Source organism: Halichoeres trimaculatus, unplaced genomic scaffold (assembly GCF_033239565.1).
Source record: "Halichoeres trimaculatus isolate MK-OKI-2021-1 unplaced genomic scaffold, fHalTri1.1 fHalTri1_scaffold_8, whole genome shotgun sequence".
Classification (NCBI taxonomy): domain Eukaryota; kingdom Metazoa; phylum Chordata; class Actinopteri; order Labriformes; family Labridae; genus Halichoeres; species Halichoeres trimaculatus.
This window is the reverse complement of record NW_027437186.1, coordinates 8,025,601-8,052,066: the sequence shown is the minus strand read 5'-3', so window position 1 is coordinate 8,052,066 and position 26,466 is coordinate 8,025,601. Positions and strand designations below refer to the sequence as shown.

Sequence of the window (26,466 nt, the reverse complement as noted above, 5' to 3'; positions counted from 1 at the left end):
ATCTGTACTCAGATGCCAGTCTTCTCTCTGTTTGGACTCTTTCTTGACAGCGGAGCTCTGCAGCATCTTGAATGACACCTAATCTAAATCGTCTTGTTAAAGAGTGTGAAATGAAACCTCTGTGTTTTTATAATAAGGTGAAAGTGTTGAGGAAAAATACTCCAGATGAATTTTCTGAACTGAGCCCTAATTAAAGGTCTGACAGTCTGAGTTTGACGTGTGGTAAATATAAAACTCCTCTGTAGAAAAAAATGTAAATATGCATTTAAATATCTGCAAGCTTCTTTTTTATTGAACTCAACAAAACTCAAGACACTTTCCACTCTTGTGCATGTATAAAATATCCTTTATTGATTTTTAGCAAGCATAAAGCTCCTTCCATCTTCAAACATCTCTTTCTAATAATATGAAATAATTGTCGTCAGGTATAAAACAAAACAAAACAAAAAACTTTTTCCAGTTAAATGAAGAACAGAAACTCCCAGCAGTCGTCATGTTTCACTTCAAATACATTTTGTACATCAGACAGAAAAAAAGATGCAGCTTTAATTCTCTACTCTACCCACAAACATCAACCACTTCAATAAATACAAAAACAAACAGGAGTGTAAATATGATATAAATAACGTGAAGGCTGCCAGGAATAAAGTACAGGCTGGAGGTGGAAATGAAGAGTTACAGTATGTACAGTGATTGTAAAGCCTTAAATGATTGTATCTAATACTGAAAATAATACGGGATTTCCTGCACTGTACACAACCTTTGCTGGTGTTTCATTCACCACTTCATACAGAGGTTTGAGGATGAAATACTTTGCAGACTGGCTTTTCAAAGAGGAAGAGATATTTATATGATTTAAACACGTTTCACTTCTTTTTATGGAGATCAATTTGGTCCAGATTTGCCTTTTAAAGATGGGATTCGAGTCTTTTTTCTCAGTCTCTGTAAACTACATTTATCTGTTGTATTCTAACTAGCATGCTTCAATAAAAAACAACCCTCAGACATTAACGGTGTGTGTTCACTTTAAATGTCTCTAGTTGTATTTCAGGTCTAAGAGTGAGTGTGTGATGTTGTTTCCCGAACGTACAGCTCTTTTTTCTCAGCACTGTTCAGTAGCGATGCTCCCCTCGGGTCATGTGAGAGGAGAACTCGTATCGGTCCTGGCTCCGGTGACCACAAATGTTGCACTCAAAGGGGTCTCTGAAGCCATGGCAGCCCATGTGGATGGTGTACATGACGTGGTCCAGGAACAGAACGCGACAGTGTTCGCACCGGTACGCCCTCACTTGCTCCCCGTCCGCCGACACCACCTTGAAGCCTTCGGAGGCCATCTCCATGCTGGCTCGGATGGCCTCAAACTGCCTCTGCTGCTCCTCCTTCACCAGCGGGAGGATGCCGTTCCTCGAGGTGATGTGGTTGGTGAGATAGATATGGCCAGGAGCCGCCCCGCCTGAGCGATCCTCATTGTTGCTCTCTGTGTCGGTGGAGTCCTGGCCGCTGTGGCTGGGGGAGCCGTCCTTCTCGCTGGACGCAGACTTGGAGTTGGAGAGCAGCAGTAGGTTCTCTGCCGCGCTGTCTTTGGCAGACAGGCCGGTCCCCTCAGAGGCAGGTTTGTGGAGGGGGAACATGGAGCCAAGGCCCACATCAGAGGAGGAGGCTGGGGAGGTCTGGACCAGAGGACGAAGTGATTCGGCTCCAAGGTAGCTGATGGCGCTGTTGATGGCCTGGTCGATGACGTGGGGCTGAATCTCACCTGTTCCTACGTCATAGGACAGGTCTGACAGGCGCTTGTCACCTGAGGAACCTGGCAGAGACAGGAGGGGAGGGAGGAGACGATTATAACTCTCAGTGATGCCGTCATCCCATTATCACTGATGTCTCTATCTCAGGATCTCCTCTTGCTATCTACAGTCTGCAGCTAAGCCATTCAAGTCCCCTCCCTCTTCACTGGATAAGATTCAAAATACAAAATCAAACACTTAGCTATCAGACATCCTTATTTTCTCTCTATCTTCACACTGCATGCATTCTGGCAAAAAATGTGCACAACCAATCCACACAAAGCATCTGCAAGCATCACCTATGCAGCGTTCATAGGTGCAGCATTTACAACAAAAACGTCCTCAGCAAAGAATCAAAACTGTATTCACACAAAGGAAGCAGATATCAGCCCTTACCCACAAACTTCTGTGGCATAGTGCTCTTACGTTTAGCTACATTATTAGCTAGTCTGTCTAGCACCAGGGCTCTGTCAGATCCCGCCAGGCTTAAGTCTTCCCTCGGCTCATTCTGGTTGCTTTCTTCCTTAACTACTGGAAAGCAAGACAGAGAAGTAGATTTCAGGGTCAAAGTAGTTTGAGTTTTCCCCTTTGGGGTGATGAACTGATGGTGTTTTTCTGTCAGTTCTGACACTTTATGAGTCTTAAAGAGGAGGTCTTCAGGAACCAGCACAGTTAGCAGGACGTCTGTGTGTTGCTCTGTTGTTTTTGTGATAAAGACATGAACACTGACACCATGATTTGATTTACTTTAACTCAAATTGACTCTCACAGTGTTTAACCAGATTGTTAGGTGAAATTTTAGGTGCTGGCTTCATGTGTAATGAATCCTGGGGTTGTAGAGGTTGTGGTGGTGTAGATGTGAAAGGCACCAACCTGTGTAGATGGTGTTCTGCAGCCCCATGCACTGGAGGTAGTTGTGGCACCGCTCCTTGTGCTCCTCCAGAGAGCTGCGCTGCTTGTAGCTTCGCCCACAGTACGCACACTTGTGGGGTTTTCCAACTGCAAGAGAATAATGTGTAATTAATTCAGCCAAGAATGGAATAAAACGGCTGATATTAGAGTCTAACTTCATGGCACAGGTGGAAACAATGACTGAATCTGTTGTCCAATCTGCCGCTCTTTAACTCTTTATTTTTTATTAACGTTTTTTTTTAATTAGCAGTGTTGCGCAGAGCTTTGTGCCAAACCTTCCCTAACTTTTACTTTGGAACATCAGCCAAATCAATAAATCAAACATTTACTCAAAACATTAAAGGGACGGATTTGTTGAAGGACTTTTGCAGAAGTTTATCAATCAATTAATCTAAAATTTATTTAACCAGAAAAGATTAAAAAAGAAAAACCTACAATAGTGGCCAAATTTACAAAGACACCTGTTTTGTATTGACTTTTTTCCCCCTTTAAATCCTGATCATGAAACATGCAGATGGTTGCTTTGAGTACAAATATCAGATGAAGTGAGTCTTTCTGTTTTTATCTACTTAAACTTAAACATCTGCTTTTTCCACCTCTTGCAGCCGTTACAGCAGCTAATGTCTCTGACACAGAGTAGATATATTTCCTGAGAGCTTCAACACTAATCTTATCCCATGACTTGTGCAACTCAACATAAAGACTTTCCTTTGAATGAACGATGGATCTGCTCTGGACCTGATGATTTCACAACTCAACCAAATCTGCTAGATGGGGCTGAGGTCTGGACTTCGAGGGGTCCAGTCCATCATTTTCAATGTTCCTTTATATAAATCTTTTTAAGATGGTGGTAGGTGAGTGTATGCATCTGTGTATATTTTTATGTAAGTATACATATATTTTTACAATGGTCGTTGATGTGCTCACTGTTGCTCATGATTTCTCCAGTTCATCTCTCCACAGGGGCTTCTTGTGATTATGATGTCAAAGACCTCAGGATACTGTCTCTTTTCAGGCTCAGCAGCTGGTTGTTTGTTTCTCCTGTCTGTAGTCATTTGCTCAGTTGTTGTGGTTGCTCTCTTCTGTTGTTTTGTTGTTTCTCTCTCCCTCTCTGTCTAGTCTCTTCTTGACACTTTTTCCCATTATCGCTGTTTATTTCCTGATATCACCTTGTTCTGGTCAAGCAGTAATCTTCAAACTTGGCAATATACAGGAAAAATATATATATCTTCCAAAACACTAATAGAGAGTTCGATTTTAAAACTCAAGAGGAGCCTTATGGCTCCCCTTGGAAAGGTAAATGTGTTCTGCACAATACGGCAGCCAGACCATAGTCCTGTTGTCGTGACGCTGAACAGGACTAGGTAAAAAAAAAAAAAAAGTAGACTTTAGATGGCTCTATTCAGGGGTGGCCAACCTGTGGCTCACGAGCCGCATGTGGCCCTTTGCCTTTTGGTGTGCGGCTCTTCAATCCATTCCTAAAAAAAAATATAGATCTATATATTGTTATGAGTAGTGGTGTGCTGGTCAATCTAAAATATTGATATATTGATGCCTACGTTGGGATCAGTATTGATCAATACTTGGGTGATGAGATTAATACTTAAGTTTCGGTTTCTCTTCTCTACATGTGCTCCTCTCAATCGCTCATGTGCTCATACCTATCTATCTATCTATCTATCTATCTATCTATCTATCTATCTATCTATCTATCTAGATAGATAGATAGGTAGGTAGATGGAAATGTGTTGATTTTCTTTTTATGTCATTTTATTAATCTGTGAGAGGAAGTGCGTTTGTAAGACCACGTGTGTGATGTGGCTCTTTGTAGTACCATGGTAATTTTTGTGGCTCTGGGTTTCTGACTGGTTGGCCACCCCTGCTTTATTCTATGGTATAGGAGAGTTGTGATGATTTTTCTTTTGGTTTTTGTGCATTTAAGCAGTCAATTCATTAAAAAAAAGAAAAAAGAATTAAAAAAAAGGGACATCTTAAAAATGCCAATTTTGTCCACCACTCTTAGCTTGAAACATGAAAGCATATTCTGGATCACACAACACAAAGCCATCAGTCCAAGTATCTACAGGCTGATGCATCTCCATCCTTTAGTTTGCTTTTAAAAAGATTCAGAGAGCGCGGATCCCTCAGACCTGAATCCTTCTGCAGGAGAGGATCTAATACTGTTTCCCAATTTCAAGACAGCGAGCAAAAAAATAAAAAAAATAAATAAGAGAAAGGACTGAAGCTTCCATCATTAAAAAAAAAAAAAAAAAAAAATTACATAAAAAAGAGGGAATAAGAGGTGAATAGGTTAAAACTTTTTATGCTTCTAATGTGATTTAAAATCTGTCAAAATGTTAAAAATGTCTGGTTTCATTGACATATAAAAGATGCTAAAAATCATTTTACTGGCAGGTGATCTTGGGCCAAAAAATTTGGCAGGGTTGAAATATTTACGGATGACGTCGAGGCCTCTGAAATGATTCAGCTGAACAATTAAAGGAAGATAAAACTCCACATACGAGGAAAAATCTGTGGTTTGATTTAGTACAATCCCGGTTGAGGATGACATCGAAATAAAAAAAATACCATATACACAGATAGCTATAAATACCAGTACTTCCCTGGCAGGGGATCATTAAAGGCTCAAAGAGCAAGCCAGAAAAATTTGGAGCCTTAGTTGCTGAATACACTGAATTATTAAACAGTAAGAGAAGTAAATGAGATAACACTAAATGAGTATTGATGTACTTTATCTTTTGTGTCATCATGAGAAAAACTGTAGAATAGAAAAAAAGACCCTTTAACTGTTTTATTAAATAGATTTTTGAGTCTATTGTTTACACTAATGCTTTAATTAACACAAGCTTCTGCACAAAAAAAGAAGTGACACCACATCTACACCCTGTCAACTTCCCCTTCTGCAGCCCTGAGCGCTCACTACATGTACCTCAGCACACGCTCCATGAGCACGTGCAGGCGTTAACACACGTGTGCTGCAGTTTTCAGTGAAGGTAAGCTGCGCGTACTGACCCGAGTGGGTGCGTAGGTGACCGGTGAGGGCGTCTCTTCTGCGGCAGGCGTAGCTGCACAGGTGACACTTGAAGGGTTTCTCCCCTGAGTGCAGCTTGATGTGACGTAGCAGGTTGCCCTTCTGGGTGAAGGAGGCTCCACACTGGCTGCACTGGAAAGGACGTTCTCCTGAGGAGCAGAGCACACATGAGCCACGTTACTGACCAGAGGAAAACACACAGTGACAACACACACACACTTTTACTTTCAACACATTTGATGTTTTTCATGGCCCCAACAGAGTTTTCATGCTGTCTTGATTTCACCCTTTTCCCTAATTTCACAAAGCTCACTTCCTCCCTGACGACATGCAAAGTCTTTTTCTGTGGATGAACATGTGTGCGGTAGAAAGCAGGGTCACTGCACTAAAGCATCCCGGCGCCAGAACAAGCCGAATGATGGAGTGCCGCCCGGCAGAGAAGCATCTCGCCGCCTGTGGGAGGGATTCACAGCAGAGTGACACTCCATCTCTCCATGCTCCCCCTGCCCCGCCGACTACTGGCGCTCTGATCGAACAAGAGCCTTTCAGACTCAGCCTGCCAGTTCTGTAATGCACCATTGCCTAGGTCAATTTGATCTGAAAATCTCATTTTTTTCCCTCTACTTCGCCTCTAAAATAAGAGCGGCACATCACAATGCAAATTCAGCCTCATTTGAATAAAGCGAAGGAAACACTTTGTGTTGAGAGCCAGTCTTCCTGATCAGCGCCTCTGGAATAAACCAATATCCAGCCTCTGTGAGTGTTGTGGCATTCTCTGAGAACGTTTTAATATGGGTTTTTTTTTTTTTTTTCAAAGGCCCCCCATAAAATAAGAGTCACCAGTGAAGCAGCAAAAATATATAAAAAAGGAAATTCATTAAAAATGCATTTCAAGAGCAAAGACTCAGCACAGAATATTTTCTATTTAAATAGGAGGCACTTCATTATATCTTTTATTGTACTTTCTTTTGCATTTACATTAGTCTAGTGTTCCTTTCTTCCACTTTGAGTTTCATTAGTTTCTAAAGCTTGACAGTTAAGTGCCTTTTTCAAAAATGTTCCCCACCACTGGTTTGGCTTCTCACAATAGAATATCAATTTTGAAACTTGAAGAACTTTTAATAGCTCGATAATTGTCACTTTATAGAGATTCCATTTAATTGCTGCTGATATCCCGTTTTCTGAAGTTGCTCTTTGCTGCTTTATCACACAATAATTTGATCAGTTACTGTTGCTTGTCGTGTGATAATCCCTCTTTTTTTTAGATGAACAATAATGAATGATACGCTTAAAGTCTATTTCACGCCTCACAGGAGCGTCTGCATACAGCCAGATGCAGAGGATGCCAGTGCAGCTACTGAGCATGAGGGTGGCTGAACGCTGTCCCTGATGTTTGTGTGCACGCCAAGCAGTACAGACCCTGTGATACTGGTGATGTTAAAGCCAATGGAGACCTGCTGAGGCCTTGTTTTAGTGCAGTGCAGTCCAAATCTCATCCATCCTCTAACACTGACTGTGAACATGGGTGCAAAGGGAGGGCAAGAAGTATTTCAGGCAGCTTACCAGTGTGGCTTCGCTTGTGCACCATCAACACATTGGGGCCAATGCAAACTATCCCACAGATATCGCACTTGAGCTTCCCGTTGGGCAGCCGGATACCACCGGCCGAGGCGAAGGCTTTGGCGTCAGGGCTCGGCTGTGAGCCGCCGTTCACCTTGGCCCCATCGATCACGCGCAAGTCTTCCGCACACTCCTCCTCCTCCACGCCATTCATGTCACAGGCCAGCCCATTCTCCTCATCACTGCGAGCCTCAACTTTAATGTTACAGGCTGGAAAAGAGGGCAGGGGGGGCCACGTTTAGAAAACGAGCATGTCTGGTTCATAATGTCAGAAACTCTAGATGGGCAGTTTCTACTAAAACTTGAACATGAGACCACATGGAGCTGCTCTGACACACACTGGAGATTAATATGTGAGCCTTATTATCTGTGCTGCTAAGAGGATCAGTGATTGGCTACAGAGATGAAAACATGACTATTATATTGTTTCACTACAACTTTGCCTTTTTTTTTCTTCTGCAAACTGTAAAATCTGGTTTATAATCTGTCATTTTTGAGCTTTCTTAATCCCTCTACTTTAAGGATTTAACTTTTTGATCATTTTCACACTTACATACACTTAAAAAACTGAACTCTAAGAAAGTGTTTGTGTCATATTCTTAGTAAATTTGCCTTATAAGACTAAATAAGAGCCAGATCCACCTGGTAAAGCTCTAAAAATGTTTTTTTTTTTTTTTTTTTTTTTTTTCAATTTCCCCCTACAAAATAAGAGCATGTATTTAATTCCATAGATCTCCCTTGGACAAAATATGTATGATTTTTTACTTCTTCATATTCAACACCATTTTTATTTATTTATTTATACATTTATTTATTTATTTATACATTCATATTTATTTATTTATTTTTATTTTTTTCATTACTTTATTTTAAAATTTAAAATAGCTACCTAAAGTCAAACAAACAGAAGATTATCAGAAGTAAAAAAAAAATAAATAAATAAAAAAAGTAGCATTTTATGTTGCCAGTGGAATTAAACAGGTTTAGAAACATGAGCCCTGCAATCTATGGGGTTAGAAAAATTTTTGTTAGTCAGGGGTCTTGAATAAAGAAAATAAGACTCTTTTCTGCGCTTTTCAGGTAAACGTGGCTTATATTATATCTTAAAAGACAATTTTTACTTAAAATGTCTTACGTGAAGATATTACAAGATAAAAATCGATGACTAAATTGTGCTTAAAGAATAAAATAATCTGCTTATATGGTAAGAAAAATGTACTACATTATTTTGTGAAATTGACACATTGTTTTTATTTATGTAAAATGTCTAACAGGCAAATTTTCTGAGCCCACTGTCAACCAGTTGCCATTCTTGTCTTATAATATCCTAAAATAAAATATTTTCTGAACTTGTTTGGTGAATTGGGCTCATATTAAGTCTAACAGACCATTTCCCCTAAAAATGAGACATAGAGACTTGCTTACATTTCAGTTGTTGCAGTGTTACTGCTATATTTAATGTGTTGCTTGTTTTATCATCTGGTCTTTTATTTTGGTGAGATGCTCCCCTTGAATTGTTCTGTTGTGTTTTTTTTTTCATCTTTAGACACATCTCTCTGTTTTAGGAGTGAGCACAGATGCTGACCTGTGCACACGCTGCTGACACAAAGTGTGTCTGAGCACGAGGCCCTCTCTGTCCCTGTCCTCTGCCGGGACGGACCCTGCTCATAAAACCACTGCAGCGGCACCGCGATGTGACTCAGACTAAAGCAGCCATGGCTTCCTGTAGAGCACACTCTGACATTTCACACAAATGAGGATGCTACATCCACACTTCAAACACTTCCTCTAATGTTCAGGTGTTTGGTGAATTCACTCAGAGTGAAGTTTGAGATCCACACGCAGCCTGCTCTGCTAAACTCCTCACGTTCTCTTTTCAAACATTACATAAGGATGCACAGGTGGATCGCATGTCGGCTGTTTGAGGATGTCAGCGAAGATATGAAGCAACACACACACACACATCTCACACCATCACACTTTGGTGAAACAAATGACAGCAAGATAAACAGGAAACAGAGACACAGGAAGCCGTGTGAAACTAGGGACGACAGCGGTGTCAAACAGCAGCGAGTATGATGAGCTCAAAGCAGCAAACCAAGACTCTGCTGTTTTTCATCGTTCAAACTGTTGACTTCCTGTCATTTAAAGCTTTCCACGGGATAAAAAGTAAATCCTGCCTGTTTGTAGAATCTCCCTGGAACAATTTAAAGAGTCAGTCTGATATCTGATGCTGGCAGAGCAGTCAGAAAAAGAGAAGTACCCTCTGTGTTGTGCCACCAGCTCCTTCTTTTCCCACCAGAGATCTTTAGAAACATTTAACAGAACTGTCAGATCATGCAAGTCCCACAGCTACCAGCCTGTGGTTTGCATGTCACCGCGTCAGTCTGATTTCCCCATGCCTCTACCTCTGTTTGTTCAAGTGAAGAGGAAGAGGTGGAAATCATGAAATATAGGAATCTATGGAAAAGGGGAAGCTTTAGAAAGAGGGCCTGTCTAACTGAAATACCAAGAATTATGGAGAAGTGACAGAAAGGGAAGCACGGGAAAGGAATTGTAAAACAGCCTGTAACTGAAACTTTTTTTCTCGCCCCTTCTCTCTGACGGGAGGAGAACGTTTCCCATCAGAGCGGACCGTGTATCTAACGAACAATCAAAGACAGAACTAACAGCGTAGGATAAGGTCAGAGATGTTTGTGAGTTTTTTTTCCTTCCACATAAAGTGATCCTCCATCTCCACGCAGCAAACAATCAGCTCATCTCTGAGTGTTTCAGCCCGTTGCAGAGGAAATAAGAGCTTCACATACTCACTTCACTTTATTCAAACACAGAAAGGGGTTTTTTCTTTTAGTCCTGAGGGAGAGCTTAACTCTGTGTGTATTCATTTCTTTTCATCATATTTTCTGTTTCTCCACCTCCAGTCCAAGCAAATTGTCAGGAATAAAACTGGGCCTAGCCGAGGATCAGTGACAAAGACTATGTCAGAGAGATTACTTAAACACTCCTAAAACAAAGACAATTTTCATCCAGAAAAAGGCTTTAGCCTCAGTTTTCTGCAAAAAACTGAATCCTAAGCAAGTGTTTGTGTCTTATTTTTAGTACTTTGTCTTATAAGACTAAGTAAGAGTCACATTCACCTGACAGCTAGAGCAACATGTTTGATTTCAAGCTATGTAAAGACAAAATGTTATTCAATTGCTTTAATAATCTGCCTAAGGGTTGAGAAAATTGTACATAAAGGTTCTTCAAAAAAGGAATCTTTTCAAGTGTTTTGGTCTTATCTAAGTAAAAACTGTCTTATTATACTCAACATGAGCCACATCCACCCGACCAGGTCAGAAAAATGGCTTATTTTAAGTTATTTAAAGACAAATATGAGGAAGGACTTGCTTGAAATGAGTGAAAAGAAAATCTGCCAGTGGAATAAGAGAAGAGTTGCTTGTATTTAGACATTTTATTTAATTTTATTTTATTTAATTTAATTTAATTTTATTTTATTTATTTAATTTTATTTTATTTTATTTTATTTTATTTTATTCTATTTATTTATTTATTTATTTTTATACATTTTTCTAATTTCAAGAAACTTGGTGAGCATATTTTTTTTACTCTATTGGCAGATTTTTTTTTTTTTTAATTTACTTGTTACAAGCAATTTAGACCTCACCTTTGAATAACTTAAAAATAAGATTTTTTGGGGGGACTGGTCAGGTGAATGTGGCTCATATTTAGTCTAAAAAGATAAAATGAACAAGCTTTCCTTTTTTTTTTCTTCTTTAACTCATGGGCAGATTTTCTTACTCTGTACTTGCAGTTGAGTTGTCATTTTTTATTTATTTTTAAAAAAAAAAAATCCTAAATATTTTTATCAGTATTTTTTTTTTCATAAACACTAGAGAAACAAACAGTATCAGTCAAACAATTTCAGACCTTAAACCCAAACATGTATTGACAAATTACACAAACTCACATGCCCACACTCAACTTGCACACATTTTTAGATTAAAAAAATTAATAAAATATAATATATTTTACAGTTTCTGTCCAGGTGAAGCCTTTACTCCTGGCTTCTATAATGTTAAAATGTGTTTCCCAGAGCTGGATAAAATCTCCCTGTTTTCCACCTGTTTGGCACTGAAGCACCCTCTGATAGTTCCCGTAATGCACATTCTCAACATCTAAATCCATAAGTTTGGTCTGTTTGTGTGTTTGTGTGAAGTCCTCCAAGCACAAAGAGTGTGACATTGATAAGATTTTTTGTTTAAAACCTATTTTTGTCTTTTTAAAATCTTGTAATAAGACTTTTTTTCTGGGCTTGTCAGGTGAACGTGGCTCGTATCAAGTCTGATAAGAGATTTGTACTGAAGATAAGACACACTGTCTCTCACACTGCACTTTATGATTTAATTTGAAGTCACTGTTGCTCTGCTTCACCTGATCTGAGATGGTTTTCGGGAAAAATCTGTGTCATATATCATTTTAAACTGGAGAAGCAGCAGAAATCCGACTATAAACTATGAGGTTTGTCCGTGTCACACACCAGCACAGTTAGGAGGTTATCAGCTGGTCAGAGCAGACAGGGGAAGCATGAACACGGGCTGCCACTCACTTCTCATGGATAAGGGGAAGTTGTGACTGAAATGGGAGTAGGAACAAGGCTTTTACTTGATATCATGTTTATCAAGGTTACACATCCTGATTCACTCGTTTTGGGAAGCAACTGACAGATCACACAGTAGACAAACAAAACGGTTCACTGAGAGGATTTAACTTCAGGGGGATGTAATCTACACATCACCGACGGAGAGGGAAGACTGACCAGAGCTCAGGGGAATTATTAACACACGCTGAAGACACACAGCAGGAGTGTGCTTCACTTCATGAGATAGACAATCTTTGGTGAGGGATGTCGCTGTGCCTGATCTGCAGCGTGGAAGTGCACAGAGCCTGCTGGAGGTTCCTGTTACTGACGATGTGCCACTCTCACCGCCTGAAAATAACCCCGTGTGCAAAATAGTGGAACCACATGTGTTAAACCACCCCAGCATCACGCTCGACACCGCTTGCAGGAACACCAAAAACAGCCTGCTTTTCCCCTCACACACACACACACACACTTTCTGAAAACGTCGCCTCCAATGTTTTCGGGAACTAGACGGCTCAGTCTCCCTCTTAGTCTCATGTCCCTGAAATAGCAGAGTCTCTGTCTGAATCAGTGAAAATGAAAGAGAAATCTTTTTTACTGTGAGCAGAGGAGGTCAACAACCTTCCCGTGTGAGTGGAGTGAAACATGTGTCCGTGTTGTTTTCTGATTCACACTTAATGACACGTGTTTGGAGAGCAGCAGCAGCAGGAGCGGTGAGGATCTCAGTGAGGCGGATAAACCTGCTTCTCAACACAAAACAATCTGGGTTTTGAGGTTTTGAGCATTTGAGGTCCACTGTCCCACTTTTAGCCTGCTAGGTTTTGTCTTTTTCATACAACAGAGAACTGAGAAGCACATGATCCTGCACGGCTGATAATTATAACTCACTCTGGCTTTTATCACAGAGGCGGCCATGCATAGATGCACCAGATACTTGCACTTCCCTTCTTTCACTCTTTGGGCTCTCTTTCTCTCTGTCCCTATATAGACACATGCGAGTTGAACAAAGTGTGTAGGGTCTGAACAGAAACTCACACGCCAACACCTCCAGCTGCAGCCCTGTCCTTCTTTAAAAGCTGATAAACACGTTCCTGACAAATTCATGTTCCTCCACATGTAGCTTTAAGCCTATGGAAGTGACAAAAATGAAGTTTCCTCATCAATCTGAGTGTTTTTAAGAGCAGAGTCTGACAGCTCGACGTGTGTGTTAGTGTGTGAGCAGGTGTGTGACCTATGTGGTGTAGTGATGTGCTGATCTCTCTCTGACTTGGCTCTGTTCCTGAACTCTTTATCTCCAGGAGTGTTGAAACTGTCTTCTCAGGAAACTCTTACACATCCAAATTCAGTTTCCTCTAAACATTTTATTTCAGTCTGTCTGCTTCAGCCGGGCCGTTACCTCGATAAGGAGGAAAAAACTCAATAAACCAACAGAGACCTGTTTGATTTGATCTGCATTTAAAGATTTCAGTATCGCTTTATATTAAGGTCCTGTAATAAGCACTAATGAGACCTTTGTAAGTACTTATAAGATGCTTATTCACATTATTATTTGTTTTTAAGACTATATAACTGCTTATTAAGTGTTAAATAAGGTCATTGCGAGGGTATGGCATGAGGCCCCACAGGTTAGGCTTAGGCATGGAGGCTCCGAATGGTTAGGTTTATGCATGGGGACCTGAATGGTTAGGTTTAGGCATGGGGCCCAAAATTGCAAAGTCTAGGCATGGGCCCCTGGATGGTTAGGTTTAGGTATGGGGCTTTGAATGGTTAGGTTAAGGCATGGGGCTCCGAATGGTTAGGTTAAGGTATGGGGCTTTGAATGGTTAGGTTAAGGCATGGGGCTTTGAATGGTTAGGTTTAGGCATGGGTCCTGAATGGTTTGGTTTAGGCATGGGGCCCCGAATGGTTAGGTTTAGGGGAAGGGCTGGGGTAGGGCTCATGAGAGACAAAAGCAGAAGACACAAATCAAAGAGGGTTTGAGTTAGGGTTAGGTTCCGTATACCTTACAGATTAAGTTGTCTTGTATTGACTTTTACAATGACCTTATTAAACACTTATTAAGCAGTTATATAGTCCTATAAACAAATAATAATGTTAATAAGCATCTTATAAGTACTTACAAAGGTATTATTAATGCCTATTACAGGACCTTAATTTAAAGCATTACCAAAATTTCTATCTCCTCTCCCTCCTGTGATCGGCTCTCGTGATGATTAATCTTTCAAAAAGTGATAATCTTTGGGTTTAATGGACAAATTTCACCTCCATGTTCCTGTTTAAACTGGATCAAAAGTCTGTATCCTGATCAGTTCTGCGTCTCCACCCTCTATGCCCATACATCCTTATTTTCAGCATCCTATTCCCCAGCTCGATGTTCTCAAACCCAAATCAAGGCCACATTAGCCATTCCTTAAGATTGAGCTCATTAATGACATGCCATGGATCAAAGGGATTATGATTTTTTTAACCTTCTCTGCCAATGACCTAAATGTGTCTCTTGCAGTATAAATTAATATTTTCAGCTCCAAAAAAAACTCCCAGTGGATGAGTAAAGGACGGAGTTATCACACGTTTTTATGTTTTTATATTTACGCTTTGATTTGGATGTTAACCTTTTGACTTTTTGATGCTTTGGGGATAAAAACACTAATATTAGAAAAGCACTGCTTTGGATGCTGTTAAACACAATAGTTTGACTCATTTTTGACTTTTATTTTTTAATCTTTGCAGAAGCTCCCGTGATGTGTGACCCTGTGTGGATGCGTTTTCCACGTACCTTTGTCCCCTCTGTTGTTCTGCAGGTGGGTGGAGCTTGCTGACAGGTCCTCAGGGACGGCCATGGGCTCCTCTGTTTCCTCTGCAGCTTCGTTGGCAGGGGGGCTGTCCCTGCCTTCGGAGAGACACACACACACACACACACACAGCAGCACACACCCCGTCACTCAGTCTGCAGCCTGGACCGGTCTCAGAATCAGAGTCACCTCCAGGTAATGTAGGAGCGTGTCTGAAGGCCTGCTGTAATCTACTCTCTGGGCTCAATCATGCAGTGGGTGGTCTTTACCTGGCATCTGGGCCATTTCTTGGGCCTCCTCTGTCTCCATGCGGTGCAGGTACTCTGAAGGGAGGCAAATGGAGATGTAGATGTGTGTGAGTTTAATCAAGCACAGGCCGAGGAAACATTATAAAAAAGTAGAGAGGAGTAAAAGGTGCAGACTCCATCACCTCAGTGAGATCACTGCTGTCACAGCCGCAGACACACCACTGTCCCCCACATTACATTACAAAGAATTACAGACGTTTTCATTACAAGTCTGACAGAGAGGGTGAGCTGGGAGAGTGGCTCAACGCCGTCTGATGGGGCGCGCTGGTTGCACGGGGTTAGGAACGGGCTTTCACACCACATTTGTTATTTATTGTTAATTTCCTGCCACGTAATCATCCAAAAATGCAAACTGACTGCCGCAAAATTAAGCAGAAAATTAACTGGCCCCAGGTCAGCGGGATGCGGGTGTTTGCCGTGCCCAGCTGATCGGCGCTCATGTTCTCTCTAATTTAACCGAGCATGCATGGCTGAGCCCGGGGCCCGAACACAGACGCTTGAAGCCATGGTGAGAAACAAAGAGGGTGAGAGGCAGCGGGAGGGAGGGAGGTTTAAGAGCAAGACGAGAGGATGCAACAGGAAGCTGGAGAGAAGAGAAGCAAGAGAGAGAAAAGCAGGCCGGAGGGCAGAGAAGTTCTCTTTATTTATTTTTTAGAGTGATCCTCCGGCCAGCGCTGAATATCTGAGGAGTCACCAGTGCTAGTGGCCCCATTAATAATGGATGGCCCCGAAGCCTGCAGCAGATGGGCCCAACAGCCTCAGCCCCGGCTCTGCCACTTCAAGAAGCCCTCGGTGGGGCCGCTGCCCAGTCCAAGCAGCCACTCGGGGAGAAGTGAAGCTCCCGAAAATAGCGGAATGAGCCCAAGGGAGAAGGGGAACCAAGGCCTTCCTGTTTTACTGACAGATGGCTCCACACATTTGGAACAAATAGTGGGAAGCGACAGGCCTCTGTTTCGCAACGCACAGTATTCTGCGGAGTCAAGTCAGGAGCTCGACGGTCTGAAGACGCCCAGGATGCAAGTGTGAAGGGAGGAGGAGGAGGAGGGGGGCAAAGGTCACTGGTGCAGATGATTTCTTCAGCACAACACAGGGGTGTTGCGTGTTGTTCTGCCGGTGACGAGCGTGAAGCGTGTTCTTCAGCATCTGGAGTTTAGGGGGGTCGGTGGGGCTGAGGGAGGGGGGGGTGCATATCCTCATGTGCCCTTTTTCTGGGCAGATGGTGCGAGGGAAACACGGATGTGTTGGCGGGGGGCTTCGAGAAAGTATGAAGAGTTCCTGCTCTCAGCCGCAACCCAGTTGCGTAGGTGTGAAGTGAGGTGCACCTAGAATATTCAGGAAGTAGCTTCTTCTCTTTGAGCAGAGCCACACTTTCTGACACTCCCATGACTCTCTGCACAAAGTCTGGTTCTGATGACATTTACACTTTCTATACATTTGAATCTAACTTTCACTATTATGATGAATCTGAACTAACATGAAGAATGTTTCTGCTGCAGTTGAAGTTTGTTTGGAGGCATTTGATTTAAGCACAGGTGCTTTGCAGGGGACATGTTAACATGCAAGTTAGCACATTTTAGTTTTCATTTAAGTGTGTGTGTGTGTGTGTGTAGAGAGAGAAAGAGTAACATCTCTGACGCAGAACAAAGAGGGACTGGAAAAGTTTTGGTCTGAGTTTGAAGAAACAGGAGAGGCAGGAAGAAGCTTTAACATGTCAGTGTTCGTGTGTGTGTGTGTGGTGTAAGGTTGTGGTGTGTTGGGTGGAGGTGGGTGTGTGTGTGTGTGGGGAAGAGAAGAAGGGGGGGGAAGAGTTAGAGGCGTCTCTGCAAAGAAGCGAGGTGCACAAGTGACACTAGGGAGCAGGGTGGAGATGAGAAACGATGCAGCCGTTAACAGATACCGAGGACCACACCAGCAAAGTTTGGATACTCAGGAAGCCTCGACGCCAGATACCAAACACGACTTCCAGAGTGAATACAGCGAGGGGAGACGACGAGGGGTGGGAGGAACATCCCACAGAAAGACATTAACAAAGTATTTTAGTTTAAATCAAATCAAGAGTCATGTAAACAACACACACTTAAGATTATTTTTTACACTTCAGCTCATCAGCAAGGCATGTTACAGCAAATTAATGGACCTGTATGAGTTAGGACTCATCACACATTAACACACCAAATCATAAAATTGAGTATTTCTACATAAAAAGCTTCATCTTACAGATTCTGAGCAGGTTAGCGGATGATTTAATGAAATTTTGGAGTCTATAATTTTCACTGAGGAGCGATGCAGCTGTGGGCTCTTTCTTGACATCTGTTAGGAAAGTAATTTACCCACCATGCCAAACAATGTGGTGCCTGGTCACCTGGAGGCTCTCATCAGTCATTCATGAGGTGTTTGTGAGTAAGTGGGTAAATAATGTTCATGGAAACGTTCGAGACCCTAACGAGGAGGCGAGCGGAGAGGGGCGAGAAGTTTCCTTCATTTGCATCTGACACACTTCACTACTCTGCTATTCAGACAGTACAATCATTTTAATAACTGTCTAACCTTCTGTGAGCTCACACACGCGCGCACACACACACACACACACACACACACACACACACACACACACACACACACACACACACACACACACACACACAAGACAAGACAGATGATGTAGGCTATCTGCAGGCGGATTTGTTGCTCTGGCAGCTCTTCTTTCCTCTCCACTAAAATCTTTTTGGAGCAGGAACCGAGGATCTGAACAAGTCTGAAAAAGTTCTGACATCTTCAGTCATCTGTCTGCTTTTTCTTCCTCTTCTTCTTTTATAAAGGGTATTGTAAAATGTAAAAATAAATATACATTTACATTTAATTAGATTTACAGGAAGTTTAAATAATTCACATAATTTTATTTTCTTTGCCTTGAAGAAAAACAAAATTTGCTGAATAACTTGTCAAGAAAAAAATATGTTTTCTCCTTGAAGGCAGCTTCCTTTTCCTGTTAAACCACTTCCAAATTAAATCCTAAAAGTATTATTCACATCCCCTCATGCTCAGGTTTTATTCTTTTCTTTTTAGCTGAAAAAGTTTTAGAAAAAAAAAATGTGGAGCCTGTGACAAAGTCAGAAGTTTATTTTCTCATCAGAGTTTCTTTCTGTGTGTGTGTTTCTGGGCGTCAAAACTTCCCCTCGCTGTTTCTGGTTACATGTGCTTCTGCTTCTCTTCACAAAGGCGATCAGCAGCAAACCCACTCCGTGGTTCGAGCAGGTAATAATGAGTCTCTAAGGTGTGAGGAATGAGCTGATCCTCGAGGATTAATTTAATTTAATTTAAATGAGAATTTGTTTGAAGATTTCACGTTAAATGAGCGCAAAGTGATTTCACGCGCGCGCTGCTGTTTGCCGCGAAAAATAAATTAATCCTGAGTTTTTACGACAGTTGAACATTTAATTTTTAATTTACTTAAAAAAATGTGTTAAAATGTGAGGAAGCTCAGACATGCTGCGGGTGGTAACTGAACTTTGGTTGTGCGCACATCTGACGCAACAGGTGCCGTGACAGCGGCGTAAAACGTTTTAAAGTGTTTAAAATCAGAAGGAAAAGTGTCAATAATTAGAGAGAAATACCGAAAACATGTCAGTTTTAATTAAGAGAAATGTTAATTTGAGAAAAATTCATCCATATGTTCCCAAAGAAAGAGAATACATGGAAAATGAGGGACATTCCAGGATTTCCTTCTCGTTTCTGCCTGCTTGTTTAAAATGACGCAGTTAATCGATTTAATTTTGTTTTACATGTAAAAAATGTTTTCTCTGTTTGTTCCTCAGCCACAGGTTCTCCTGCTGAGAGCTGCGCTCACTTATTAACGGGATCTGGTGCTGCGGTGCACCTGCATCGAAACTAAAAGGAGTCTTTTTCCAGGCAGGTGCAAATGTCTCCTAAACACGATGAGAGGAAGGATTCAGAGTTAAGAGGTCTGAGCTAGCCTGCGAGGTTAGTGTCGAGCTGAAAAGCACGGTGGAAGTCACTGTACCTGCTATTCCTTGAGTTTGCAGAATGAAGTTCTTCCAACTCTCCCCGGCTCCATGTGCAGAAGGTCTCAGCGCCGCGGCGGCCCCATGGAGCTGCGCCCTGAGTCCCTCCCCTCTCCACTGCACTTCCTCGTTCCAGCCCAACATGACTATGTCTGTGAGCTCGGCTGGGGCATTTTGCTTGCTTTTATCCACAGGCCGAGGCGGGGAGTCGAGCCACCGAGCCCTTGGCACTTGCTTTGTGTCGTGCCAATAGAAGCTGACACCCAGTAGACCATTACTGGCAGCCATGCATGAGATGGGATGAGGCGCGCGAGGATGGTGGACCATTCATTGTTTATTTATTTCATTCTCACCGAGGACACAGAAGGGGGGAGCTCCTTACTTGCATATTGGACAGCTCCCCTTCTGTCACCTGTTCAGGCGCACTGAAGCAGTCCATGAAATTAAGAGAAGTGTTTTCTTTCCAGTGTAATGACTTTTTTTTTCTTTAATCTTTCATCCCTTTGACTTTGCTCTCGCTCAGCAGAGATTGTCCCCTGAGAGTCACAGCCTCCCCTGTCCTTCACATCACATCAGCAAGAGTCCACAGCTATTTGCTCCTTTTTTTCCACATTTTACCTGAAAGCATCCTCACTTTGATATTGACCCATCATCATCAGCATGCTGCAGATTTTCATTAAGGTCACAGAAAATGTTGTTTCCTGTCCGGTTTGTGCCTAAAAAGTCCACTTATCCAGGGTCTCCCAAACTTTTCAGCCCAGGAACCACTGGTACCAGAGACCTTTAACCCTTTGTTGTGGGAATACACTAACAGCCAAAACAAAAACAGATGTACATAAGAATACTTAATTTAACTTAGCTGTTTAAGATCAGACTACCTTTGTGCACATTGCTCTGTTTCCTAGATTAATCTTCTTCCACTGATACTAGGATTGCAAAGGAGTGGACAATTTCCGGTAAATTCCCAGAAACTTCTGTGAGAAGTTAAACTTAGGAAATCTGGAAATTTTCCGTTAATATTTTATCAGAACTTACTTGACTTTGTAGTCGTCAGGTGGTGCCTTTAATGATCTTGTGCTGTGGGAATCATGCACAGAGGATGAAGAGAGTGTGGCCTCCATAGCCCTGTCGTTAGCAAGGTCAAAGAGTAGCATAGATATTCAGGTAAACTTCCATTATTTTATTTATTTATTTATTTTTTTCTGCCAAAATTGTGCAACAATGTATGTTTCACAACTAAATTTAAGTTCCTAATAATAGACTCCCAGTTTATTCCCATAAATTCTGGGTCAATAACACCATAAAGTGCTTTTGGTTTCCTCATCAGATCCACTCAATTATCATCAAATGTGGCAGAGAAATGAAAATCTGAGGTCGTGGCCAAACATTTGCAAACATATCACAACAATGATGAGTCTTTTTAAATGTGTTTCCATCATTTTAGACCTTTTTTTTCCTTGGATGTTTGTGATTTCACATTGTCCCACACACTGGGCAGCTTACTACAGATGCGGTTACATTGTCCAAAGCAAGTCATTTGATAAAACAAGTCATTTTGATTGTGTATATTCTATTTTCATGATCATATTGATCATTTTGTATGTGTCCCTGAAAGTGCTGTCCATCCTGTCAATATGGGCTAACTGACCACTTTAAAAGGTGCTCTGATGTTTTTCTTACACAGCATTTTGTCTTTTTCAATGGAGGCTGAGACAGTCATATTATGTGTAGTTGGATGCTGTCAAGCTGGAGAAGTGAAATGTCAGTTAATATAAAAAACTTTCAGAAATTAAAATATATTTTTTAACAGTTTTCAGTCAGCTTGCTAACTAAATCATGTTGCTAAGTGAAGGTGCTCATTAAATGCTCACAGAAGCTAAAAAATGTTCACTCTGTTTGGCTTCACTAATACACATTTGTAACAGCATAACATGTACTTAAAATGAATATGAAGTTTGGTGGAAAGTCTGAACTTTCATTTTGGGAAATAGGGAAGTGTTAAAGGCACTTTATGATGATACTGACTCTTCTCGTAGGAAGTTTCAGACTTTGAAAATTCCTGGAATTTTGCAACCCCAACTGAGACTGTTGTTATCCTCAGGGGTCATCAATAAAGAAATGTGGAAAACAGATCAAACTCTTTCTGTTTTGATGGTTTATATAAAATTTAACCTCTATTTTGGATTTAAGTTTTACCATGATGGATGAAATATGCAGTTGCAAATAGCTTTAGATTTGACCCTCTGGAAAACTCATCATGAGTCTAAAATCATATCTGAGTTTGAAAGTCTTCCACTTTTATAAAACTACTCAAAGTGATGTGAAACTGAGACCAGACTCTGGATGTAAATGAGTAAACGGCCTCGGCACAGACTGAAGAGCGCAGCTCATCATTCCCCCATCACTCACGCAGAGAGCATGAACATCCATTGCGATGTCAGGAATACTCTGCAGCAGCAGCAGCAGCAGCCACCGCTACATCTCTCTGTGCAGAAACCTTATGTAATGCTCAATAAGCAGCCTCCACTTTCCCAGTGATCAAACCAAAGTGTCAGCCTCTTGTTCAGTTTTGTCATTTAAGCCACGGACTGATGGGTGCCTGTGCAATTTCTGAGAACCAAATTGAATGGAGGATTAATATAGATGGAAGTTGTAAATAAATAATGAGTGCCACTTCTGGTTAGGCTAATATTCACATATATTCTGTCATTATATCCTCATACGAGAGTCTGATAGAGTCTCTCAGAGTTTCTGTCTGTGCTGATTAAGTTACAGGAGGAAGAGAAATGTTTTTACTGACGTTATTTATTATTTCATTTCATGCCAGCCTGCTGGTGACTGGTCTTCCCTGTATCCCACCGTCCTCGGGCCTGCAGAGCGCTCTTATCTCAGGAGAGGCTGTGTGCTGGATTGCTGAGTCACCTTTCATGGGAGGCTGCCCTTATCTCCTAAGAAGCACAACTTTCAGGCAGTTGGTTGCAAAAGGAGGAACTTCTGGCAGGAGCCCGCTGTCCTCACGGCTATAATGCAAATTGCAGCAACCCTCGCTGACTTCCTCAAAGCCTCATGGTCGAGCCTGCTCTGTGTGTAAGGTCAGAGGGCAAGGCTGTGGACACGTGCAGGTGTGTAAAGCCACAGGTTAAGCAACTCCTCAGGACACGCAGGGGGGAATGATGGTAACTCAGCAGTATCAGCAAGAGCAGAGGGGTCCAATCGTGATCTTCATCACCCCAGAGGCGCTGTCCCATCCCAGTGACACAGCAGCTTCACACAGAGCCGGAGTACGTCAGGACAAGGATTCAGTCAAAGTTCTGCAGCAAACAGCAGAGGAGGGATCCATACTGATGTCTTCTTGCTTGTGTGGAAACCGATTACTAAATCCTGCAGCATCTGAAGTTTCACCACATTTCCAGGCTGTAATCTGCGGCTGCAAATCAAATCAAACACAAGCCTCTGCTTCTTCAGGTTGACCCACAACCTGAAGGAAACCATGTTGCAGTAATTAATATCATTACCTGGCAAGACTCCGAACATCATCAGGGATGTCGACGAGTGAACAAAAGACTCCGTCTGCTTCTTATTTCATGGATCTTTAAGCAGTATTCACCATTTCACATTTGGAAGCATGAGCAGCATGTAACCCTTAATTGGTTTCAACACCTTAATAAGTCAAAGACGTTCAGGACTGATAATCACATTAAATAGTCCAATTCATCTAAAAAGTCAATTGCAAACTGAAAACTCTCTTTCTTTAGGATTGCATTATGCTGTGAGGATGTCAGAGTAAATTAAATTCCCCTCTGCACACTAAAGCATCTATTTCCTTATGGTAATTATCTGCTGGAATAGACGTGTCACTAGAGGGAGTCAGGCATGCTTGACATTTAGCCTTTTTATGGAGAGGCGATGAGTAAAAATTAAGATGGGGGAAGGAAATTAATCTCCAGCCCAGGCAGGCAGGCAGGCAGGCAGGCAGGCATTGAGAGATCCTGGAGGATAGTGGCTGAATCAATCATGATGTTTGTGAGCCTGTTTTGAAAAGAAGCCAGTGATGAGATTCAGAGCACAGGCTGGAAAAACGTGGAGGAGGTGGAAGAGGAGGAGGGGGGCTTTTTTAGCAAATAGAGAAATGATGATGATGAGGAGGTTTACACTGATAGCTCTCATGACAAGAGGTAAAATGTCCAATATCTATTATCAATAAAAACAATCATTAAAATCCTTTATGTGTCGCCTTCAGATAAAGTGTTGTATGTAGATATGTTTTCTTCAGAGTTTAGACCAGTGCTTCCTGAAGTGGAGGTTGTGACACCTGCATGTTTCATCCATTAGTATTAAGATACAAACAATATCAGGAGTCAGATTTAATTAAAAAGAATGCAATCAGAAAATGTTTGATCTGTTTTCCACATTTCTTAGTGAAGACCCCCAAGGTGACTGAACCAGGGTAGAGGAGGTCAGATTTTGTTTCAGGAAACGCTGCAATATGTGCACAAAGGTCGTCTCATTTTATACACATCAGTGAAATTAATCATCTGAGACCTTTTTTGTTCGTGTTTGTCTTTTAGTGATTGGCTCATTTGTGTATTCACACAACAAGGGGTCATCAGTCTCTGGTACCACTGTTTTTGGTAGAAAAGTTTGGGGAGCCTCTGAATAAGACAACACCAGGAGACATTCAAAGAAATACTTTTTAATAAGCTGTAATAAAATTCAATCAAGTTCAATGTTTTTGAACCAACTTTTTATAAATATGCCAGGTGAATATAAAGTTTTAGTGTTACTATTATTTGCAAGGTTTGGGTCCAACTTGATTTGTAAAGGTTGTTTAAACATACTGACACAATAACACAGCTTATCATTGACTTGGGGCACTTTAACTTGTATAATATTATTATAAATAACTTACGTTGACAGGGTAGGTACAGCTACATTTTTAAATGGTACAGTAATACTAATAAATCATCTGTTCCCTCATCAGAAATGAACCAAACCAAGAGACAAACCTATTTAGTATCTGAAATTAAACTCTGATCCAGTAATTGAATTGAATGTTTACATGTAGCAGTTTAAACATGTTGACTTTGTTTACCTTCACACGCTGCTTGAAAATATGATGACTGGTGTGAAAGTACAGCGACCAGACTCATTTAACCTTAGAAATTCTGACAGGTAGTGCATTATGTTATCTGAAAAAAAAAAAAAAAAAAAAAAAAAGGTGAGTTTGAACACTAGGGTCGAACATGCCCCCATTTTAAGCCAAAACATCCAAAATGTTGTCATGATAAAAAAATAGAAAAAATTATCAAAAGAAAAGCCTTGGTTGAAAAATATGAATCTCGACTCATTAGCCTTTAGCATAAGCATTTTTTTTTGTGCTAAATCTCAGTCTACAAATCTATGTTTACAGCCTTTTTGATAACAATATAACAAACAAATAAATAAATAAATAAATAAAATCATTGATAAAGGACTTTTCAGACACTTCAAAGATCATAAAAGCACAGATAGGGCTAAACTCAAACTGATCTTTATTTACATATCACCTTTCACACATTTAGACATGCAGCCCACAGTGCTTCACAAAAGAACTGTAACAATAGATAACATCTATATGTGAGAAGAGTAGTAACGTAAAATAAAACCATTTCGAAAAAAACTATACAATAAGTTCTAATAAACACTTTAAATTCAGTTGAATGAAAGAATTATGAAAATGATGTAAGATAATAATAATAATAATAATAATAATAATAAATACTACTATTACTACTACTACTACCACTACAACCACTAATAATAATAATAATAATTTCCAAATTAAAAGCTGAAATGAAAATATAGGTTTTATATTTGCCCTTAAAAACGCTTAAGCCAAGTTTCCACCAAGCAGTAGTAGTTAGAGAGTGTGCTGTTCTGATGTCCAGAGGCAGAAAGTTCCAGAATAACAGAATCTCTCCGACCAGTAACTACAAGAGAGATGAGGAATGTTTGAGAGGGAAACTTTGAGCTCTTTTGTAGGTTGTAGAGTGTCATACTTTGTGTACAAGTGTGGATTGGCATCATTTCTCATTTTTTCCCCTGAAAGTCCAAAACAATGAACACAGTAAACAGATAAGGGATGAATTAGAAAGCTAGGCCTCTGGATTAAGCTGGTGAATTAAGGTTTTCTTACACATTATTCAGCTAAGTTATTGGCTTACAGCAGGGTTTCCAAAACTTTTCAGCCCACGATCCCAAAAATAGCAGAGCCAGAGACCAACGATGCTCTGATTTGTTAATAAGCCAAACCCTGAAAAGGGCCAAAGATACTTTATTTAGCTGAGGTGTCGAAAAAAGATCACCATACTTTCGTTATTTTCAAAATGTATCTGCCTGAAGCTGGAGAGTCTTTATTCCAAGACAGGCAAGAGAGGCAGGTTTCTTTATGCAGCACATTTTAGCAACAAGGCAGTTTTAAGCGGTTCCCAAAAGACACAGATATAAGCTTTAATAAAAAGGTCACAAAACACATTAAAAGAAAAAAATGAAAATCAATTGAAAGAAGCTGGCTTTAGAAGAAAAAAAAATGCAGAAACAGAAGACCAAGAGATATTGAAACAGATTTGGAAACGTGGCATTAAATGGTCTTTGTCACCTCAGGGGTGTGGGAAACAGATCAAACATTTTCTGCTTTTATAGTTTTACATTAAATTCAACCACTGTTTTTGTTTTTATTTTTTACAAAATGTATAGAATGCATTTCATGACCCTCACTTTGGGAACCACTGGCTTACAAGAACTTAAAGGACAGGGTTCATTTTTGAAAACTACGAAGTCTACTGAAGTGATGACTAACTGAGGTATTTTAAACAGTCACACATACCACCCTCATCTCTCAGAGTCCTGCAGTCCTTACATCTCTGCAGCTTTACGACGATGATGTCACTGACTGACTAGAAGCTGCTGCGTGTGTCCTGTCTCTCACTGTTTGTGGGTTTCATGTGTGTTTGTTTTTCGTGGTCAGTGGTGTGTTTGCTGGGCACAGAGGGGGGCTGGCAGTGTGCTGAGCTGTTAAGTTCCCCAGAGGAGGTGAAATGGCTCCTGTTACGTTCTTATAATTAATTGTGCATTATCATCTCATCACTGGCTGAAATTTCCCATCAGGTTACATGAGTCTGTGGGTGAGAGGAGCCTCCAGCCTCGCTGTGAGGATGAGACCCTCCAAGGGGTAACTTATATCCCTGTAAAGCTGGTCTGGTTCCCTTTGGACTTCACAATAATTGTGACACATTAGAAATTTAACATGTTTCTAAAGATCTTGCTTCACTCTTTTCTTTGTAGAGCTGACC

At 41.0% G+C, this 26,466-nt stretch overlaps 1 protein-coding gene across 5 annotated transcripts; it reads right to left on the bottom strand.

Moving 5' to 3' along the window:
• Nucleotides 1-350: 350 nt before the first annotated feature.
• On the bottom strand, nucleotides 351-19,462 carry ikzf1 (IKAROS family zinc finger 1 (Ikaros)). Of its 5 annotated transcripts, none has more exons than XM_074676486.1 (8): nucleotides 19,135-19,462; nucleotides 15,075-15,128; nucleotides 14,790-14,903; nucleotides 7,312-7,578; nucleotides 5,730-5,897; nucleotides 2,658-2,783; nucleotides 2,181-2,315; nucleotides 351-1,807 (listed from the first exon to the last, which is right to left on the bottom strand). In XM_074676486.1, the coding sequence occupies exons 1-8, from the start codon at nucleotides 19,460-19,462 to the stop codon at nucleotides 1,113-1,115; spliced, it is 1,887 nt and encodes a 628-aa protein (XP_074532587.1). In that variant the 3' UTR covers nucleotides 351-1,112. The 5 variants fall into 5 exon arrangements, with proteins under 5 accessions (XP_074532587.1, XP_074532588.1, XP_074532589.1 ...); XM_074676487.1 differs by having other exon boundaries at nucleotides 2,181-2,312; XM_074676488.1 differs by lacking the exon at nucleotides 2,181-2,315.
• Between the last annotated feature and the right edge of the window lie 7,004 nt (nucleotides 19,463-26,466).

What these genes read in the sequence shown, in the direction of transcription:
- ikzf1 (XM_074676486.1), bottom strand. Translation starts at nt 19,462, where the DNA reads ATGGTCCACCATCCTCGCGCGCCTCATCCCATCTCATGCATGGCTGCC. An exon ending in TCACCTACGCACCCACTCGG is followed by an intron (nt 2,784 to 5,729) that starts GTCAGTACGCGC and finishes ATTCTCTTGCAG; the next exon opens with TTGGAAAACCCCACAAGTGT. An exon ending in GCAGAACACCATCTACACAG is followed by an intron (nt 2,316 to 2,657) that starts GTTGGTGCCTTT and finishes CTTGCTTTCCAG; the next exon opens with TAGTTAAGGAAGAAAGCAAC.